General features: G+C 34.0%; 1 protein-coding gene across 1 annotated transcript; it reads left to right on the forward strand.

Moving 5' to 3' along the window:
- Positions 1–17,079: 17,079 nt before the first annotated feature.
- Positions 17,080–18,626, forward strand: LOC132057893 (uncharacterized). Its single transcript, XM_059450482.1, has 3 exons — positions 17,080–17,509; positions 17,662–18,041; positions 18,384–18,626. Exons 1-3 carry the CDS (start codon positions 17,080–17,082, stop codon positions 18,624–18,626), a joined length of 1,053 nt encoding a protein of 350 aa, XP_059306465.1.
- The last annotated feature ends 960 nt before the right edge of the window (positions 18,627–19,586 follow it).

Here is a 19,586-nt window from a genome sequence, read left to right on the forward strand (position 1 = left end):
TTATGTATTGGCCTTGATATGATACTAGGCATTCCCCATCTATCTATGTTGAGTATACCTTTCATTGATGTAGGAAGTTCTTGAAAGTCATTGTAAGAAACTATACCATTGTGTGAATGCCCCAGTTGAGCTAATTTATCTGTAGCTTGGTCAGCCTCTCTTATGTAGTGCTTTAGTTGAATCTGTTGTTGTAATAAAATGTTCTGAATCCAAGTAACTAAATGAGCAATGTTCATTGGTACTTTTATTCTTCCTTGTATAGCTTGTAGCACCGTTTAGTGACGGACGTATTCTTCCTCCAACCCTCGCATATATCCGTGAATGCTAAACATGTGTTGCGCTTTGTCAAGGTTGAATGTCATCTGTTAGTGACGGACGATTTTGCGCGTTGCTAACCTATTAGCGACGGAAAAATAAAATCCGTAGCAAATATAGCGACAGAGTAGCGACGTATGAGATCCGTTCCACATTATAGCAACGGAATATTTTGTTGCTATTGTTATGAATTCCGTGACTAATTTCATATTTCATTTCGTCGTTTTAGTAAATTCGCGACGAAAACCATTGTCGCTAATCCGTCGCAAAATATTTGAATTAATTGTGCCTGCATTTAGCGACAATACAATATTTGTCGCAGTCTGTAGCCTACTGTTTTCCCTCTAGCAACGACCAAAATCCGTCGCAAATCTGTCACAAATATTTTTCTTCCATTTTGTTTTTTTAAATGCACCTGTTGTAACATACTAAATACAAATTAATAAATACCCTTAAAAATAATCGATATTCACATAAAATAATATTTATAAAAAAGATTCAAAATAGATAACGGAATCCTAATCGTTTAGTCCAAAACACTGACAACACCAAGCTATCAACTACCAAAAGAACCCACACATCCATCAAGTATTGTTAGTGCATAATTTTGTTCTTTCCAGCAAAAAGCAGATAACATAAAAACTAATGCATGGGTGAAGGACTACGATATATTCTTCTCTTCCTTGTTCCCCGTGTACCTTCGTAATATGCTTCACATTGATCAATATCGATCGAGACCGTGATTTTTCCCGTAATATTTCTTGATATCTTTCCGTAATAAGTAGTGAAATTAAAACATCAAGAATACTAACCATTCAATTTTACCAAATAAAAAGAGAAATGAATTCCAAAGATAAGGGAGCGTATATATTTATCCATTTTTCGTTGGAATTGAAGTCTCAGGATGACCAAAGAAAAAAAGAGTTTCATACAACTTGGATATAAATGATCAAATATGTGCCGAAAGACTAAGGCTAAAATGCGTATTTTAGAATGCATATGGAGGCGAAGGTTTCGATGTGGAGAGGAGAGGGGAACACTACCATCATGTTCAAGTCCTTAAAGAGGAGAACATGGTGGTAATTATTACTAACTCTTTCTTCTTTTTTGCATGTTTGATCTCTACATGCAAGCAAAAAAACATCAGAAGTTCAGAAAATTTGAAACTTGTTTGTGCTAATGATCCTAAGTATCTTGAAATGAATTGGTACAAGCTTTGTTTCAATATTGATATCATACTACTTTCTATTGATCCTACATTTATAGGAAATGATATGGAAATATTGTACTTTCATACGATTCTTTAGTGGGATATATATAGATACTATATGGCCATGATCGAGAACGGGATTCTAGGAGTTCAAATTATGCAAATGCTACATATTTATTGTGCCACCGATCCTATTCATCTTAGATATGAAGTGATACAATATTGTTTCGCTAATGGTTACTCTAGTACATGGAATTAGAGCATCCGTCTGGTTTTTGTAATAAATAGTAGCATCTTTTTCACATTAGTACATCACGCAATTCATATGATAACATCAAGTATGCAAAGAATTCAAAGCAAATGCGGGTGTGCAAGGATAGTATCGCCGAATGATGCACTAAGGGAACAAATTTGGGACATTATTTGTATACATGGATATGAGTATGACCACTGGGAAGAATAGCAAAGTGCGGTTTTCGAAATTCTGCTTTGGTTTCTATGGAATACTTCATCATTTCATTGCACCAGTTTTTTGGTTATTTTATGATCAAAATCTGGTTTTTATCATTGGTTATAATTCAAATTCTGGTTGGTTGGACTTTAGTCAATTGTAGTACCAATTTAAGTCATCTTATAAGGTTTTATACCAACAACGACAGCACCCTCTACTCCTGCATTAGAGGCTATTGTATGTACTAGTGTCTGCAATCATGAGTTAAACCATGGCATAAGTTGTGATCTACTCTATTTCTGAGGGGTTATATTGTAGACTAATTAACAAGAGTTAAAGAGCATAGCAAACCTTCAGAGCATTCGAATGATTTATACACCAATCTTACCGGTCAAAGTTGGTTGTTGTTAATTTATCTAACTCTTTTCTTTGCGTAAAGAAGAGCAATGCCACCACCTGCAAGGAAAAAAAAAACATTACTCATCTCTAACTATTTAGTTATTCCCAGTTAGCAAGGGAAATATGAGAGTGCAATCACCTGGAACAATTCCTTGTCATAGTCAGCAACACCTGAAATCTTAGCTAGTCTTTCCTGCAACTTCTCCTTGTCATAGTCAGATGTGCTCAGTTCAATGGTTGATCTAATCTGCAAATACAAAGAGCACAAGTATAAGCTCAACACCCCATCACTACTACAAAAAAAGCCTTTTAACGGCAAATATTTAGTGGCTAGTAGCTAATTGCCGCTAGTTTCTTCTCTAACTAATGTACTACCGACAATTAAATGTTAGCCGCTAACAAGCAACTTTCGGTGGTCTTGAACTATTTGCTGAATGAACTGGTTTACATACTGGAGAAAGAAGTCAGCGCTGCTAAAAGTGATCAAGAAACTTCTTCACCAACATAAAAGATTGCAAATGGACCAACCAGTGTTCATGCTAATGGTGTTAAGAAGGATCCCCAGGCTTACATACGCGCACAAGAATTTTGTAAAGCTCGCTTGTCTTGGAAATGCTGTCATTTCTGGTAACACATCACTTGAAATGTCATTAATTATATTCCCCTTATTTCTTTCTTTTTTTAGTTTCATCTCCCAGACCTATTTAAGCTGGGTTGTCTAGTACTATGCACTTCATGATTGGGTCTTATATTTAGTCTTGCTATGTACTTTGTTCAATCTCTATCTACAAACAACCTAAAGTATATTTTGAATGATATTAACATCAAGAAGGATCCGCTTTGAACCCATACTTGTAATGACCCATGCTACATGCAAACAATATTATATGAGATATTTAGTCCACTAATATAGTTTCTTTCTTTTTTGAGTTTGATCTTCTTGAGTTCAGCTTTTTTTAATCTTTATAACAAGGTAAAATAATATTGTCTCCTCCAAAAAAAAAAAAAAGTGAACTAATACTCTCTCCTTTAATTTGATGATGGGTCTTATATTTAGTCTCTTTTATCTAATTTTATTACCTATGAATCTAAGTTAATTTAGACAATACAAGGTGATGTTCTTATCTATCTACACTCCCCAACTTTACGTGAAAGAACCTCGCTAGGAAGGCACACGAGTTTATACCAAGGTAGCTTTAATTTTGAAATACAAAGATATTATTTAGTTGTAAGCTCTTTTCCCTCTTTAGCATTCTATCGAAAATGACAATAGTTTTAGTTATCGAAATGACAATAGTTATAAGATTCAACCGTTTAGGTTTTTGTTTTTTGGGAATTAATAATAGTTGTTGATTGATTTGGATCTAATGAAGTGCATTAGCTTTGTAAAATGAAATATTTTTATTACTTTTTAATGTAAATGCATATCAGAATTGTTGGAATATGATGAATTTTCACCGGCCATAATAAAAACCAATTGATGATTGAAGGTAAATGCATGGATAGTTTTAGTGGCCATTAATTTGTCTCCAAAAGAGGTTCTTTTACTAGCAATTAAATTGGCCTTTAGCGGCACTAATATAAGCTGCAAAATGCATGTCCTAAGCAAATTTGGGGAGTTTTAGTGGCCTTTGTAATTGCCACTAAAATTGCCGCTAAAGCTCGTAAATATTTAGCGGCCATTATCGAGGTCTTTACCAGCATTTCGTTTATTAGTCGCTAAAACCTTTTGCCGACGCCAACAACAGTGGCCAATGAGTAATTGCCGGTAAAACCTTTAGCGGCCTTTACTATTGCCGCTAAAAGACATATATATTGCCGCTAAAAGGCTTTTTTGTAGTAGTGCATGCTGAAATGCGGTACTTGTACACATATGGGAGCAAAAGGAAGCAAGATAAAACCTGTTCACATCGTTCCTCTATGGACTTCTTCTCACCAACACCATCAAGAATGACAGTATCATCCTTGGAGACTGACCACCTAGAAAAACGAATGCATGAGTAGATTAACTAGAAACGCCAAACGTAAATCACATTATGCACAATTTTCTCAAGCACTTATACATTCAAAAGAGAACAATATACAAAAGGAGAACCAACTACAGGTAAATGGTGCAAGAAAAATACCTTTTTACATGTTCCCGCATCTCGAAGTCCATATTTTCAATGCTCGGTCCAAGCTCTTCCGTAACGACCTACCACACATAGCAAGATGAGACATTGGTTAGGTATCGTAAGACAAACATCAACTATCTTATAATGAGCACAAAAGAGAACAGTTCTCACTTGGCCTCAAGATTAAAATAGCAAGATCTTGCAAATTAGCTTTCCCGTTTTCACCAAAGCCTGGTGCTTTGATGGCGCAAACACCGTAAACATTTACAGACAACACGTTATGCACAATTTTCTCAAGCACTTAATATATGAACAATCTATGTAACAAACAGTGTGTATTCACTAATGGGGTTGAATTGTTTACATATAAATATATGAACAATCTATGTAACAAACAGAGTGTATTCACTAATGGGGTTGATAAAAAATTCACCTTTGGACCCATAGTGACTTTAACAACATCAGCAAGTTCTTCAATACCTTGAAGCATTGCAGCTCGAGCTTCAACACCAAATCTAATATCCTTTGCAAAGATAACTTCTACTCCAATTTAACCCTCCACCAATCCGCAACAAAAACCATTTATAAACGAGACAATCCAAAATACAACTCTTCTTGATCTATACCAAAAAAAAAAAAAAAAAGTATCTTGCAAAATAGTACTCACTTGTTGGGTGTTGGTTCTTGCCACTCGTACAAAACAAGAAAATGGGTATTTGTTAAAAGTAATAAAGATTACATTTTTCTAACACAAAAAAGAAAAACAAGAAAATGGGTATTTCTTAAAAGTAATAAAGAATACATTTTTCTAACAGAAAAATCCAAGTTATAAAATGTGAATATTACCTGGCTTTGGAAGCAAGATTTGCTACAAAACGATACATTTTGCTAATGAGAAATGCTGCTAAGAGAGAAGAACAAGCTGAAATAACTTATTGAAACAGAAAATATCATACACCTTTTAGTTAAAAAAAATGACAAACTGAAACAAAAAAAATCGAGTAAGAAACCCGGTTCACTAACACTGATTTCAAATCACAGAATATAAAGAATGTTGAGTTCTTCAAGCTTTTTCTCGACATGCAACGAATTAAAACAAACTTTAACCACCAAATAATATTATCCTACAAGATTTAGCACAAACAAAGGTCGAATTTCCATTTTCATCGATTTTGGTCGAAATAGAGATTCCTAACACTTAACCTTCAAATAAATTATAAACCCAGTTTTCAACACACCCAACTTCGATTTTAGCCCAAAAAAACACTTAAAGACACTCGTCCTTTAGATAATAAGCAAGAAAACACAGATATCTTAATTTCGTTTTAGATTTAATGTCAGAAAACACAAAGAAGGAGATAAAGAAGAAAGAAACTGCCCATAAAACATAGAAAAATCAAAACATACCTTTCCTTTAGATAAAAGTTGCAGTAGAAGAAGAAAAAAACACAATCGAAACCCTAGATTCACATTATTTTGATCTATGTTGTGCTCTCTCTCTCTATGTTAGCAATTTCGCACAGTCTATCTCTCTATCCGTGTTGGCTGCTGTGTTTGGAAATGAAATAATGTGTACCCTAGCTAGGAGATATCTTTTTTTTTTTTTACATTTAACGACGGAATAGCGACAGATTTTATATTCCGTCGCTAAATAATACATTCATTTCTTTTAATAATTAATATTGCGACAAAATATTCCGTTCTTGCCAAATATATATTTTTCTAGAAAAATTAAAGGCCTAGCGACGGATATTTCGTTCGAATCCGTCGCTAATTAAAAATAAAATTTGTCGCGCCTCTTCTGTTGCTAAATCTGTAGTGAAATTTAAGGCGCCAAAAATTCGCGCTAATTATTAGTAACGAAACTCAGTTTTCGTTGCTAATCCGTCACTATATAATGAGATAAAATTTTAGTTGCTTTTCTTGCGACAAAATGAGAAATCCGTAGCTAATCCGTCGTTAATTAGAGACAGAATATGGTCTGTCGCTAATATTCCGTCACTAAACGCTGATTTTTTAGTAGTGTTTAATGACCGCATTCCCCCACAATCTTCACTTCTGTAGCTGCCATCACTATTCAATTTTATAAAGCTGGAGGGTGGTGGAATCCGTTTAACAATCTTGATGCTTTTTTTAATTGTATTATTATTCAATATGTTGCAGAAACTATGCCACTATGTTTCTCCTTTAACTTTTTATTTCAGAAATCTGTATTGACCATCTTGAACCAAAACGATTAGGATGGCTCCAACTCTTCCAGTCGTTTATTTTTTGTGAGACTCCACTTATTTCTCGTGGAACTTCGATAGTGACTTTCTTTTGTGTCACATGGGTCTGTCTCGGTTAATTATTTTCATTTCTTGTCATAGAGTTTTCATAGATATCAGATGTTCTTTTGGATTATATTTATGAATATTCATATGGCATCCATGCAAGTAACTTTATTACTTTCATGAATATTTTATTTAAAATAAAATGTCGCTTATTTAGCGGTTGTATTCATGCATTCTTTTACATACTTAAAGGACCAAAATTTTCCAAAAGCTTCTGCATTCATGATTTAGGCATATAAATACTGATCTTTATATGGTTGGTTCGCTTGAGTCAAGTAGAGTAGAGTATCTGATGCTGATCGCATGATCTTGAGTTGTGACATACTTGGTATCAGAACTCCAACGGCTATAATACAAGTCCTAAAGAGTCTATGAAACTGTGTCTAGTGGAGTTTAGTGCATTATCGATGTTTTGTAATCGGGACGGCTACATGGACCAAATAGAAATGTCTCATTCATTCTTCTCACTCTAACACATGATTCAACACCCAAATCTACTCCAAATAAGCAACTTAAAGTTTCATATATGATCAAGGACAAACCTCAATCATCAGTTTGTCAAAACAACAACAAATCTAACAAATCTATTTTGCAATAATGGTGATTTGCCATGGTTTTCAGACTCATATGATTTAATTTAAACTCGCCTTTTGTATTTAAAATTCAAGACTCACTTCTTCAAAGCATTGTATTTCAATTTCTATAAATTCGAAATATACTATTGTATAACAACTAAGAAGAAGAAACATGTAGTTTTGTTTCAAATTACTTAATATTGGGTACCAGTTAAATGTTTACAAAAACTGAAAATCGGTTAAATGAGGCAATCATATAGGGTGCCCCGTGAAACTTTTACGAAATAAAATAATAAGTAATTTCCACAATTGACTATAGATTGGTAGCTTTTTCCCATTCGTAGTTATAATTTTGGTATTTACCATGGGTACCTACTTTTACACTGTATTCAATTCGGTTGTATTCAATTCACTGCATTCAGTTCGGCTGTATTTTAAAATACAATTTTTCAATTCGACTACTTTTACATTGTCTTTAATTCGGTTGTATTCAATTCACTGTATTTGATTCGGCTGAGTTCATGACAAAATGATTCAGTGTATTCATGACAACAATTCTTCTGTATCCATGAACAGTTCAAGGCGAAATACATGGTATACAAGGATTCAAACAATAAAAATTCAAAAAATATAGGGATTTTCTGAAAAAAAAAAATCTCCTTCAGAATACATAAATACAAGCGAAAATACAAAAATATAATGTATATATACTAAAAAATGCATAATACAATCAAGTCCGCCAGATCTAAGCGGGCCAGATTTGAGAGATACAAGAAACAAATTACAGTGACGAAGGTCTAGTTGGCGTCGGTGTTATGTCCTCAAAATATAACGACCACTCAGCTGGAAAAGTCATTGGTCTAGTTGACATCGGCGACGACGGTGGAGGTGATGAGGACGACCAGATCTGGAACTCGAAATCATCAGAGAAAATGGATACAATACATCACACACACGTTGGCTAGATCTAGAACCCGAAATCGTCGAAAAAAATGGATGCAATACATCACACACGCCGGCTAGATTTGGAACTTGAAATAGCACAGTCGCGGCGGCGGCATTCATAGTGGAAGCGTTGTGACTACTTCAGACGAGGGCGCGTCGACTCACACGCCGCTTGACTTTGACCCAAACATGCCTGACTCGCCGAAATTGCAATTGGGCCTGAGCATTGACTACAGACCGAAAAGTCAACTTCGGATTGAATAAGAAGTGCAAAGTCCTATGCCTGCAAAGAAACCGATTTTATTGTTCTCGATGGATTGGAAAAGGCTTGAAATTAGGAATGAGGGGTCGGCTGCTTTGGAGAAGTGAGGGAGAAGAGGAGCAGTGAGGTTTAAATGTGAATTTGTTGTAAAATACAAACATTAGCTATGCATTGTAATCATTTAAAATTATAGTTGTGGATTGTAATTATCTATTAGATGTTAGTTACACCATGTAAAATTTCTTAAAATATTAGCACAAAATAGATAGGATTGGATCAGCGGGTTTGACAAATTATACAAGTAATTGCACGGTTTGACCTTCAAATGGCTGGTCTTTAATTTGCGCTTCATAATCGAACTTATGCCTAGCGGGGCATAAGTTTTTCAAGGACGCTGTCATAACTTGTGGATATTATGATGCGTAACTTATACCCCGCTAGGCATTAGTTCGATTTTGAAGGACAAAATTTAAAGACCAGTCCATTTGAAGGGCAAAATTAAAGTCCAGCACAAAAAAGGAACAAAAGTGCAAATGACCCCAAATTATACATTTTTTTGCGTGGATTACCCTTCATTTGGGGTGGTCTTTAATTTTTTCCCTTCAAATTGGTGGTCTTTAAGTTTTTCCCTTCGCCTAATACTCCGAGGTTATGATTCGAACCCAGCTCAGTTTGAAAAAAAAAAAAAAAAAAAGTTTCACAAGGCAGAATTTTGCAAATTTGTCCATGCAAATTCTGCCTTGCAAATTTTTTTTAAATTTTTGACTGAGCTGGGATTCGAACCCGAAATCAAGGAATTTTTAACGAAGGGCAAAAGTTAAAGACTACCAATTTGAGGGCAAAAATTAAAAGCCCCCCCAAACCCAAACTAGCGAAGGAATTGCCGTCAAATTATAAGGTGCACTTCATGTGGGTCACCAGGCCTGTATGCGGCTCTAAGTGATGCAGGCTCAAATTCTCAATCCTTCAACGATATAACTTTGAGTTGGACTATTGTTAACTCAGTTCTATTTTTTTTTTAAGGGGAAATAACCTAATAATACTAGTTAAGACTCTATATTACAAAACATAGGGATACTTTTCCTTATTTACAAAATATAACAATAAAATTACAAAATATACCAGATCTGAAAAATTAAAAGGGTTGCACTTCCTCATTCTCCTTCACGCACAAATCTGGAAAAATTAAAATGCAACCCTTCCCTTCCCCATTCTCCTTCACCCCATATTTCTTCATCTCAACAGCGACTCTTCTTCCCCACCCATTACCTCGCCGCTGACGGTGCAACTCCGACCTAGGCACCCACCATCTTGTGTGAGCAAAGTGTAGTATCTAACGTCTTTCCTACTTTTAAATTCATGAATATTAGGTCTTCAATTCTATACTTGCTCACTTTAGAAGTTGGAAATAAGTTACCTTCAGTATTTTAGTGAACAAGAATAGAATAGCAGATCTAAAGAACTAATTTTCACCAAGTTTGAAGTTTGAAAAAGTTGGAAAGTGATTGCTTGTTGACCAATAAAAAAGAAAAAAGAGCGGCACATTGAAAGCCTACTCCTCTTTGGTTGTTGGTCTTGTAATTTCAATATTCTATGTTGTTGTAGTTGATTTTCGGATGTATATTGTATGAAAGTTGTATACAATATTGTTGTAGTTGTATTAAATTTTCAAACCTTAATATGAACTTTACACAAATTTTATACAGTTATATACATATTTCATACCGTTTTTATACAGTTTTCATACATGAAAAATGTGAAAATTCTAAACCTTGAACAAGATGTACATATTTCATACAATTTCCATACAAAAAATTTTGAGCGAAATTTTCAAGCCTTCAGCGAGATATACATATTTCATACAGTATTCATACACAAAATATTGAGCGAAAATTTTAAGCCTTGAGTGAGATATACACATCTCATACAGTTTTCATACACAATTTTTTGAGCGAATTTTTCAAGCCTTGAGCGAAATTTTTTGTATATGTTTTGTAAGAAATCTATTGTTATGTTTTGTAAACTAAAAAATATCGTCATATTTTGTAAATATACTCTATTCTTATGTATATATACGTCATTCTCCCTTCTTTTAAAGCCATCGAGAATTCAAAGAAGATACATTCCTACTTTTTTCTAAAAACTTTAGGGCAATTAGCAGGAATGCCTTTATTTTGGGGTGGTCTTTAATTTTTGCCCATTAAATTGGTAGTCTTTAATTTTTGTCCTTCGTTAGAACCCCTTAGTTTTAGGTTCGAACCCCTGCTCAGTCAAAAATTAAAAAAAAAATCGCAAGGTAGAGTTTTGATTCATGCAAAATCTCTGCCTCTTGCAAAACTCTATCTCAGGCAAAATTTTGCTACCTTCAGGCAAAGTTTGAAACTCTACCTTGAGGTAGAGTTTGAAGTCAAACTCTCCCTGATCAGGCAGAGTTTGCAGTCAAACTCTCCTTGATGAGGTAGAGTTTTGAGGCAGAGTTTTTCCTTATACCTGAAGGCAAAACTCTGTCTTAAGGCCTAACTTTGCTACAATACTCTGCCTTGCGAAATTGTCTTTTTTTTTCTTTTTTCTTTTTACTGAGCCGGGGTTCGAACCCCAAACCTCATGGTATTAGGCGAAAGGGACCAAAATTAAAGACCACCAATTTGAGGGACAAAAATTAAAGACTAGTGCATTTGAAGGGCACTCCGCACAAAAAAATGAAATGTTTAATGTTTAATTATCCCTTCAACCCTCATATCCTTGATCTTATGAGGCATAATGTATAAACTAATCTTTTGTTTTATTTCCTGCTCTTATATTATGTTTTCACGTGTATGTATTATGTAATCATTCCAAGTAGTTGACTTATACTAAATGTTTTAGAGCGTGCAAATTAACTTTGGCGTAAGCAATGACCAAACTTTGAAGCTATAATTGTTGGGGCGCAATTAAGTAAATCAAAATATATTCTGAGGGATATCATTAGCTCAATTCTCTTTGTTTACTTTTTGAACTCTATCAAGTGTAGAAGTGATAAGACTCACTTGTAGAGTTTCACGACAAATATATTGTGCGCAAGGGTTGCTAAGGACCCGATTGGGCATAGATTTTGGCTCAAAATTTTAGAATAATATCTGAAGGTTATTTCAAATAAGTAATTATTAATTAAATTGATTCATTATTTTAATTTTATACATGAAAACATGGAATTTAAAATCTAAAAACAAATTTTAGTAGTTTAGCTACTGCTAAGGGAGCGTGCTTTATTGCGTGATTGAGTTGATGACAAGTCGAATCAAGGGCCCCTCATAGTCCGATCATCCAATTATCTTAATTTTTTAACTTAGTATTGGTATATTCTCCCACAAATAAACAGCTTCTTCATTGTATTATTTCTTCTCTACTAAAAACATATTGAAGTAAGGAGTTAATTGGGAATGTAAATTTTTAGGGTGTCGGAGAAGGGATTCAGAAGAGAAATTACTTTGCTAGATTTATCACCTTTTCCCTTCCCTCCCATAATAAATGTCACCTTAATTAAAAAAAATTATCCCATAATAAGTGTCATCTTAGGAAATCAAGACATAAATTGGCTAGTTTTGTCAACTCTACCCTTAGATAAAAACTGACAAGTTAAAGTAACATCTAAATGATGATTGGAAAAGTCACATAGTAACTTGGTATTGTTGGATTTCTAGTGTCAAAAGGTTTACAACTTGTGCATGCTCTATTTAAGAGGAAAAAATAATTTATTTTTATTATATAGGGGTAATTCAATAAACTTCACATTGAATTATTGATTTCTTAATAGCCGTGTTTTTTGCTAAGGTAACACTTATTATGGGACGGAGGGAGTAAACAGAAGAGTAGAGAACGTTCAATTACTAGACAATAATTATTGAAATGCTACAAAGCAAACAATGTCATCTCCACTGAGGTGTTCCTTTTTGGCAATAAAGATACTACCAGTATTATATATTAGAGGATTACCTAACTTGACCTTTTTGAGGTATATAATTCACATACGGTCACTTACATAAGATTGACCAAAAATAACATGGGGTTCTTGACCCAACATTAGCTTCTCAAAAGAGTACATTAAACTTTGATGTTGGTCCGATCATCACCAACCTTGTTAGCCTTTGAGGTGTTCCTTTGGAGATGGTATTGTTAAAGATGAATCTACAATTTTTCACATGATGGATTCAATTAAACCCATTGAATATATATCACGACCTCCCTTATGAGAGTAACAAGTTCATTCGGATAAAGAAGGGTTATTTGCAAAAATAGGATTTTTCGGTTTCACTGTTTAAAATTTGATCTCTTTAAGAAAATTGATGTAAAAATACCGTTTCGCTAGAATTTGAAGCAAAATATATGGCGGGTCACCAAGATTTCTTACTTGATATTGGACAACACTTTCATAACCACAAGTTATGGTGATTGTCAGGATTTTGGCTACGAATCCTAGCGAATCGCCAAAATTTCGGTCATAACAATTGTCTTACCAACAAGTTATGGTGATCGTCAGAATTTTAGTCGTAAATCTTGACGAATCACTAGAATCTTTTCAACATTTATGGCTAAATATTTCAGCCATTCGTTATGATTTGGCTATAAATCCTAACGATCACCATAACTTATTGTGCAGAAATTTTAGCAACACTTTTTCTTCAAAATTGATCCAAATTAAATCGTTTCAAATCAACTCCAAAGGACTTCACCTATGATATCCAGCCTTTTAATACCAGTCCCGACAAATTTCAATAGTTAGATTCAACTAAAACTTTAAAAGATTAATAGTCACTTTTGTTTTCTTCTACAAACAAGCTCAATAAACTCAATAATAGTGTTCTTCAAGTTTCTTCAACCAAAATAATCACAATTATGTTAATTTTCTAGTGCAAACATAAAAAAATGGAGAAGAAAAAAAAGAAGAAAGAGGAGGAGAAGGACAAATCCCTGTGAAGGTATATATTTGCACAACTACTTCTCTTAATGGGCTCAACAATTAAATACGTGTCCTTAGGAAGGACAATACAACCCCCCCCCCCCAACTAATTCCTAGATGACAAAGGGGAGGGTGGGGGGGAGTGCATGGTGATACCGCACTTTGGTGCCGCTGATTAAGTTATGCCCTAAGTTTCTATATATATTTGAACATTTATTTATTTTGAAATAACTTCATATATGTGGTGTCTGAAGTTAGCCCTAACTTCATACAAAATGTCTTAAATTTCATATGGTTGAAGTTCAGGCATACGAAACTTAAGAAAAAAAAATGCCTTAACTTCAGCCCTATAAAACTTTAGACGTCTAAAGTTAGCATTTGTCAAATCTAACTTCAGACACCTCATATCTTATATTTGTCAAAATTGGGTACATGTCAAATAATGAAAATCTGACACCATAAGACAACTTGACCTACAAAATGGCATAACACCCTAGTTTAAGAAATTGACATTTGGTAGCAAATACCACATTTTAGGCTACAAAACTTGTATCCCACCACGGTCTTCCATTAAAATAGTTATAAATTTTGAAAATCTCTTTAAGGTTTTATCCAATTACTTTAATTTTTCAAAACCTCTCAAATATTCTCCCCAAATCTCTCTATCATTATCGCGAATACCCCCCCCCCCCCCCCCGCTCTCCCTCTTCCCTAATGGTTTCAGGAAAAAAAAAAATCATATTTTCTCCCAAATCTCTCTACTTCCTTTTTGGGCCAAAAATGATTATTATTTCTTCATTGATTTAGTGTTGAAATGCTAATTTTAATTTTGTGGGTTCATCGATTTCATTGTTGGGTTTGAATATCAAATCATTTTTATTCTCCATCGATATTTTGAAGATAAAGGCCCGAAAACATCATTGAAGTCTGATTTGAATTTCTTTTATCTGCATATTTGTGAATTTTCTCGATTGAGTGATATTGAGTTTTGTTGGAAATATCTTAAAGAGCTTGAATATCAATTTTGGAGGTGTTTGAAGGCAATGTGAGGCGGATTGAGTTGAATTTTAGATTCAAAACTCGAGGTTGAAGACGATTCCATCTGTGTATCTCCCACTGTATGCCGTGAATATCCATATGTATCACACTGTATAATACACCCTCCGCCATTTTACTTGACATTACACGTCCCTTAAGAAAACATTAACTAAAAGGGTAATTTGACTAAATTATCCTTATTTATTCTTTTATCTCAATTTAATACTATTCTCTTTTTCATCATATTAATCTCTCTCCACATTTATTGAGTAAGGGTAAAAATGAAATCTAATAATTAATTATTTCTTGGTTTTCTAATAGGGTTAAAATCATTTTCACCCCCCAACTTTGCTTCAAAAATCAAACTCCCCCCTCAACTTTGAACAATAGACATTTTCCCCCCTTTATCCTATGCAATGTCTATTTCGCCCTTGTTATTTTCAACACTCCATTTATGTAATATATAATATTTTTTTTAACATATGTATTTAAAGATTCTTATTAAATTTCATACATTATAAATATAATAATACTTTTATGAATTTGTCACAAATCTAATGCTATTTATTAAGATTGTTATATCAATATTATATGCATTAACTATGTAGATATGTATGTACATGAATGTGTGTGTATATTTAAGTTTCACTTTTCTCTTATTCTCTATATAAATAAACAAGTTTTGGTTGTCATTAATGAAATATTTTTTAAATTATAATTTAAAATTCATTTACAATATAAATAAATATTTTTTTAAAAAAATTTGTTTCTATTTTTGTTAATAGTTTTTGTATTACCTGCATTGCAATATATTTATAAAGTTATTATTACATGTTGTTTTCACTTGTATATATAGATATTCGAGTTTTGATAATTATAAAAAAAAAATTAATTTTCTTATTTGCTATTTTATTTTATTGTAGAACATCATTAACTTATATACCCAATTAGTATTCTCGTTTTTTTTTTTTTTTTGCCCAGAAGATAATATTTATTTTTTATAGGAAATTTGTTATGTAAATTAAAAAGAAGGAAAATATCATGATTTTAAAGAAGTAAATAAAGTAGACAAAAGTTGATAACGTAAGGGTAAAATAGGCATTTAAAAAATCAATAGGATAAAGGGGGGAGAATGTCTGTTGTTCACAGAGAGGAGGGAGTTTGATTTTTAAAGCAAAGTTGGTAGGTGTAAATGATTTTCACTCATTTAGACAATTATTTTGGACCATTTATTTTTACTAAGGAAGACAAGTAAAATGAACAGAAGGGAGTACATTGTATATATCAATAAATATGTGTGTGTTATATACACATGCCATGGTGGCTTTCATGAAAATTTGTGAGTGATATGCACTAATATACACGATATACAACATGATAGATATACACATGTTGTAGAGACGTTTTCTAGGTCCTATTTTTTACTTGAAACAAGTCCAAATCACTTCTAATCTTCTTCAAATTTTGTAACAGTATCGTCTAGGGGTTTTCAACTAAATCCAACCACAACCACTCGCACTCGCACTCGCTCAATTTAACAAAAGAAGAAGGAGAAAGAGAAGGAGAAGAAAGCATAGAAGAAGAAGAATGAGGAGGAGGAAAATGAGGTTGAAATTTGCTTTATCCCTTTTTTCTCTTGATTTTTGCTTTTGGCCTTCTCAGATCTGAAATGAAATAATATGTAAATTTCAGAAAACGTGAACGGTAGCACTCCTAAGTCCTAGCTGAAGGAAAAGGATTTGTGTTTGTCCATACTGTTGAAAAAATAAACTTGTTCACATTATTTAATTTGTTCACATTATATTTAATGTAGTTCATGAACTAGTAGATTAATGTATTAGGAGATACATGAATTGGTGGAATTAAATTCTAGATTAGTGTAGTGAGTTCTTATTCATGTACTTGGAGGATGTGAAGTGAGAAATTATTAATAGTGATACATGTATGCTAGGCTAGATACATGGATGAATTCACCTATAAATAGTCATGTAATCTAGCCATTTGGATTAAGTCAAGTTGAATAGAAAATCATCTTTCCTCCATTTCTCTTCTAGTGAGTTTTTGAGTGTTATTTGTGTTGTCTTGCTCTCCTAAATTTTCAACATTTGGTATCAGAGCCGGTGTATTTGAGAGACAACAAAACGTAGAGAAAAAATGACTAACACTAATGGAACTGCATTCCAATTTCCAATGCTCACTAAAGAAAATTATGGAAGTTGGTGCATCCGAATGAAGGCTTTGCTTGGAGCCTATGATGTTTGGGAAATTATGGAGAGCAGTGTTGATGAAGAAGATGATGCCGCTGCCACAAAGAAGAAAGATCAGACCAAAAGGCACTCACACTTATCCATCAAAGTTTGGATGAAAAGATGTTCGTGAAGGTTGCAAATACAACCAACTCCAAGCAAGCTTAGGATATTCTTCAAGCTTCCTTTCAAGGTTTGGACAAGCTGAAAAAGATTCGTCTCCAAACCTTAAGAGGAGAATTTGAATCGCTGTAAATGAAGGATTCCAAATCAGTTTCGGATTATATTTCAAGAGTCTTGGCGGTTGTCAATCAAATAAAGAGATATGGTGAAGAGTTGAATGATGATAGGGTGGTTGCAAAAATATTACGATCCCTAGATTCAAAATTTAATTATATTGTTGTTGCCATTGAAGAGTCCAAGGACTTGGACACCATGACCATAGTAGAACTCATGGGTTCTTTGCAAGCACATGAAGAAAAATTGAAGAAACTGAAACAAGAGTCGGTTGAACAAGCTTTGCAAGCAAAACTTTCTTCGAAGGCGAAATATGAAAGGCGTGGCTCACAACAAAGAGGTCCTGGGCTTGGAAGAGGTCGTGGTAGAGGAGGAAGAGATGGTAGTCAACCTCCGACCAAAGAAAATAGAACTCAAGACTCCAACCAAGGAAGAGGCCGCATAAGAGGTAGAGGATGGAGGTCAAATAAAGGAAGGTATGACAAATCAAATATTGAATGTTATACTCGTCATAAATATGGTCATTTTTCCTGGGAATGTAAAAATAATGTGGAGAGAAAGAATAAGATAAAGATGACACTTTACTCATGGCATGTAAAGAAGAAGAAAATGTAGAAAGAAATAAATGGTACATTGGTTCCCGTGCAAGCAACCATATTTGCGGGAAGAAGCATTTATTTGCAGAGTTTGAGGAATTTAATGGTGGCAACATCACTCTTGGAGACTCTTCAAAAGTTCAAATCAAAGGAAAATGTACGATTTTAATTCGTTTGAAAGATGGAAGTCATCAATTTATCTCTAATGTCATGTATATACCGAAAATGGAAAGTAATATTCTGAGTTTGGGACAGCTTTTGGAGAAAAATTATGACATTCATTTGAAAGATAAAAAGTTGACTATGAAAGATGAAAATGGGAGATTGTTAGCCAAAGTTCCTATGGCTAAAAATAAAATGTTTGTTTTGAATCTTCAAAGTGATGTACCAAGGTGCTTATTTTCATGTGTCAAAGATTCATCTTAGCTTTGACATATGTGATTTGACCATTTGAATTTTGATAGTGTAAGGTTGATGAAAAAGGAAAATATGGTGAAAGGGTTGCCAATCATTAACCATCCTAATCAGCTTTGAGAAGGATGTCTTTTTGGAAAGCAGTCAAGAAAAAGCTTTCCCAAAGAGTCATTGACAAGATCACGGTGTCCTCTAGAGTTGATTCATATGGATGTGTGCGGACCTATCAAGCGAGCTTCACTTGGTAAAACTAATTATTTCCTTCTCTTTATTAATTATTATTCTCGAAAAACTTGGGTGTATTTTTTGAAGGAAAAATCTGAGGTTTTTGAAAACTTCAAGAATTTTAAGAGCATGGTGGAGAAACAAAGTGGCTACCAAATAAAGTCACTTCGGTCCGATAATGGTGCAGAATTCACTTCAAATGAATTCAAGGCTTTTTGTGGAAAAACTGGAATTCGTCATTTTTTTACCATTCCAAGATCGCCTCAACAAAATGGCGTGGTGGAGAGGAAGAATCGGACTATTCTCAACATGGCAAGAAGTATGTTGTAGAGGAAAAATATGCCAAACGAGTTTTGGGCTGAAGCAGTTGCTTGTGCGGTGTATTTATCAAATCGACGTCGCACCAAAAGTGTTCGTGGGAAAACACCGCAAGAGGCTTGGAGTGATTTCAAACCAAAAGTTGCTCACTTGCGAGTGTTTGGAAGCATTGCTTATGCATATGTGTCGGATGAGAAGAGATCTAAGTTTGATGAAAAAGTGAGAGGTATTTTTTCGTTGGTTATGCGTAAATATCTAAAGGTTATAAGTTATATAACCCGACAAATGGCAAGGTTACCATAAGCAGAGATGTTGAAGTTGATGAAGATAGTGCTTGCGAATGGAAATCTAAAGAGCAAGATTACTCTTTTAGTCCATTTCTTAATGATGAACATGAAGAAGAAGTTATGGAGTAGCCTACTACACCACCTGTAATACCTCTACCACAAGTTCAAGAAGTTGGGGAATCAAATTCTAGCAGTGTACCTCGAAAGTCTAGAAGTCTTCGAGACTTGTATGACGCAACTGAAGAGGTAACAGAAAATTTAAGTGATTTAACTCACTTTTGTTCATTGGTGGACAACGAGCCTGTAAGTTATGAAGATGCTGCCCGTAATCCAAAATGGAGAGATGCGATGGATGAAGAAATCGGGGTAATCAAGAAGAATGACACTTGGGAGTTGGCAAAACTTCCAAAAGGAAAAAGCACCATTGGAGTCAAATGGGTTTACAAGCTAAAGAAAAGTTCCAAAGGAGAATATGCAAAGGAGATTCTCAAGAAATTTGAGATGGAGAATTACAAGCCTGTTAACACCCCCATGGACTGTGGAGTTAAATTGTCCAAGCATGAAGATGGAGAAAATATCAATCCCACATATTTCAAGAGTCTTGCTAGAAGCTTAAGATATTTAATTTGTACGAGACCCGATATTCTTTTGGTGTTGGACTTGTCAGTCACTTTATGGAAACTCC

This window comes from Lycium ferocissimum, chromosome 5 (genome assembly GCF_029784015.1).
Source record: "Lycium ferocissimum isolate CSIRO_LF1 chromosome 5, AGI_CSIRO_Lferr_CH_V1, whole genome shotgun sequence".
Classification (NCBI taxonomy): domain Eukaryota; kingdom Viridiplantae; phylum Streptophyta; class Magnoliopsida; order Solanales; family Solanaceae; genus Lycium; species Lycium ferocissimum.